At 58.2% G+C, this 3,406-nt stretch overlaps 1 protein-coding gene across 1 annotated transcript in view; it reads right to left on the reverse strand.

Moving 5' to 3' along the window:
* Nucleotides 1-3,406, reverse strand: part of LOC104162718 (netrin-3) — a 24,163-nt gene that overhangs the window by 12,933 nt on the left and 7,824 nt on the right. The window contains exon 5 of the mRNA XM_009701523.1: nt 3,296-3,403. Within this exon, the coding sequence (XP_009699825.1) occupies nt 3,296-3,403 (108 nt within the window). The remainder of the gene's footprint in view (nt 1-3,295; nt 3,404-3,406) is intronic.

Genomic DNA, 3,406 nt, shown 5'->3' on the forward strand with positions numbered 1-3,406 from the left:
GCTTGCTCCACTCCTGCTTTTAACATCTGCTGTCATCGGCCTTGCTTTTCCTTTTCTTTCTTTTTTCTTGCAGGAGTGTAGATACCTAAGCTGTAGGTCCAGGACACACCTTTGGAAAAATCAAGCCCAAACTGTCTTGTCACGGCGCCGTGTATTTCTATATCTCTCTGGCAGAACCAGCTCCCGGATCGTGGCAGTGGGCAGGCAGGGTCCCAGGTGCTGGTCCTGCTCCAAGGAGCTCCCAACCCCAACGGGTCCACCACTCAGTAAGTACAAGAAAAGGGTGGAAATATTCTCTGCTTTATCAAACGAGGGGCAGCCAAAGGAGCAGAAGCATCAAGGATTTTATTATTAACTCGGTTTCCTGAGGCAGAGCCAGGAACTGGCTCCCAAGACCCAGGGTACCACCTTTACCGCCAGATCCTCCTCAACATATGCACCGTAGCGGGGGACGGCCCTTGTGCACATGTTCATCTGGCTGGGCTGAACCTTTGCAGCATTTCCAAACCACGGGCAAATCCTGCCGGCCCTCCGGAAGAGGCACCCCCCCCGGATCGGGCTGGCAGAGACCTGCCCGTGGCTTGGCACGGGCACAGGCAGGGGAGGGAGGTTTGTCTGCGAGGGGGAACCTGCTGCAGCACCCCACTCCTCTGCTCCGCCACAGCCCGGGCATCGCTCGCTGGCGTTTCTCCTGCACAGCGGCATCAGCCCTCACCTCATCCCACCAGCTCCTGAGCACCCCGGGATGCTCTGCCCAACCCTTCTCCAGAGGAGCCACCCTGAATCCAAGATGATTTCCAGCACCTTAATGCTCCCCAGTTACTGCCCTGCGAGGATGGTGGAGCAGGACTTGCCCTGACAGACCGCAGGCTGCAGTAGGCAGGCGCAGGCAGATGGAGGCAGCCAGGGCTCCTCCGCTTTCTCCATCCTCAGCCCTGAAATCAGAGGGACCCAAGCCTCAGCCCGGCTAGGAAATACTGCGCCCGCAGTGTCCCCGGTCCCACAAACCCACATCCAGCTCCGACCCACACGTCAAGCTGGGCTGTATTCAGTTACCCACTTCCCTGCTTCCAGCACCTACCCAAATTCTGCTGGCTTTTTTATTATTATTTTTTTAGTAAGTGCTCTCTTCCCTGGCTGGAGAAGAAACTGAGACCTCAATGCCCAGCAGAGAGGTGGCACTGGGGACCCCAGGTCCCAGAGGGAGGTGAGTGCCTGCAAGGCTTCCAATTTGCTTGGGATTTTATCAGATAATTTTAGGAGCAAAAGTAGAAGGAGCCGGTGAACCAAAGGGGAGCAGAAACCCCTCGTTCGGGGAGGGGTGGGGAGGTTGGGTGCTGCCCGCAGAGGATGCGAGGCAAGGTGGAGGCGGCACAGCCACCCCAGTGCCTCGCGAGCCCTGGTGCCAGTCAGGATGAGCCGGGGCTGCCCACGAGCCCCCAGCACTCGAAATCCCCATGGAAAAGGGAATTCTGCTGCAGCTGCCCCAGTCCAGCAGTGCTGCAGCAGGAGTCGGGGGCTTCTGCCATCCCTGCCTGGCCTCAGTCACAGCCAGGTCCCCTCCCAGGAACGGGACACGACCCAGGATGCTGTGCTATAGACCTTTGGGATGCATGCCTTGTCCTGCCTCCTCCTCTTCCTCTCTCCCAGTGCCTCCCAGTGTCACACCAAGGATGTTGGTACCTGGCACGAGCTCTGTCAATGGGAAACCCTTGCTGCTGCCAGGGGCCTGCCATGCCCATAGCCACAGCTGTGACATGGCTTGGCCAAGGCCATGGGGCTGGGAAGGAGCGCGTGGTCCCTCGGGAACATGGGCTGCCGAGGTGGGATCTGTCAAGTCACCTGCTCGGGTTATTAAAAATGATTAGTTCGCCTCTTGCTAACGATCTGGCTGCGGGCAGGGCTACCCCTGCCAGTGCCCGCTCAGCCGTGCTCCTGCTGCCGCCGCGGCGTTGGTCAAACGTGGGAAGTTTCTCCCTTTGCTCCGCTCCCGTGGGAACAAGGGTGGGGAGAGGCAGGAGTGGCTCACGCAGCACAGGCAACGGAGGGATTTTGCCTATTACATCCGGGATCCCAATGAGCCGTACCTACAAACAACATTAATGAACCCAAGAGGGGAACCCCAAAAGCCAAATCCTTCAATTCAGGTCTGAGACCACAATGTTAATGGTCTGAAACCAGCTTCAGCAGTTCCTGTAGGTCCTACGTAAACATGGTAGCATCACGTTCTCACAGCAGCGAAGGTGCCCAGTGCCCACCCGGCTGCTCAACGCAGCAGAGAAGGATGCTGTGCTCCCCTCCGGGAGGTACTTGCAATCGAAGCTGGAAAAAAGGGATCAGGGCTGAAGTCCCAGCCTTAGAGCAGTCGTGGCCAACCTCCCACCCACTCCAGCGTTTCAGCCTGCACCCCGCCAGTCCTTGGGGATGGGCAAGGGGTTTTTTTATCTCAACGTCTTTGGTGAAACTATGGTTTTGAGGCTTCACAGAGGAAAAAAGGCTCTGCAGAGGGGGCTGAGCAGGGAGAGGAAAGAGAAATCAGACAGGCTTGGTCAGAAGCTAGTGGAGGGAGAGGAGAGGTGCAGGGCCCATGACATTTGGCACAGGCTAGGGACCTTGTGAGGTCAAGCTGTGGCTTGATGGCTTGGAGCCACCATGGCTTCTGGCCGGCTTGGGGACAAACCACCCTGCTCGCAGGCACCGGGAGCCACAGTGCTCAGCATCACCCTAAAAATAGGTCCCAAGAGCCACCCCATAGCTGAAGCGCACGTTGTGGGGTCCTGCACCACAGCCCAGCAGGGAGATGGAAAATTCCATCAGTATCCCCAGCCCTCCAAGGCAGGGAAGTCACTGTGGGTTATTTTGCAAAGTAGCTTGAGTGCTTCCAAGAGTGTCTACGGCTTGGACAGACAACGTCAGTGTCAGAGATGGGTTTCCATCACATTTAGTCCCGAGCCTTCTCCAGCACCTGCCTAGCATCTCTCCAAACACCGACTGTGGAGATCATAACTGCGGCCACACCAGGACCTTCCTGGGATGGCCGGGCCTCTGGGGAGCCTGCTTGCTCTCTGCCCGTCGTCATCCCTGTCCCTTGAGGAGATGCTGGGCTCAGAGCGAAGTCCCTGTCTGGTGTCCTTGGGGTAGCAGAGGTAACCAGGTTGATGGAGGTGACCTGCAGCTGTCGGAGGGAGCAGCCAGGCTCCGAGCAGGGGGATGTCCCAAGCAAGGGAGGCAAGAGCAAGGAGACCAAGAGAGATTATATCACCCGTGCTGCCAGCATGGAGATCCCCCAGCTTACCTTTGCAGGCCTTGCGGTCGGTGATGGACTTGCTGAGGTCCCGGTAGAAGCCCTCCTTGCAGTAGTGGCAGTGCCGTCCCCCCGTGTTGTGCCGGCCGGTGGGGGCGCACA

Source organism: Cariama cristata, unplaced genomic scaffold (genome assembly GCF_000690535.1).
Source record: "Cariama cristata isolate BGI_N322 unplaced genomic scaffold, ASM69053v1 scaffold3016, whole genome shotgun sequence".
NCBI lineage: Eukaryota > Metazoa > Chordata > Aves > Cariamiformes > Cariamidae > Cariama > Cariama cristata.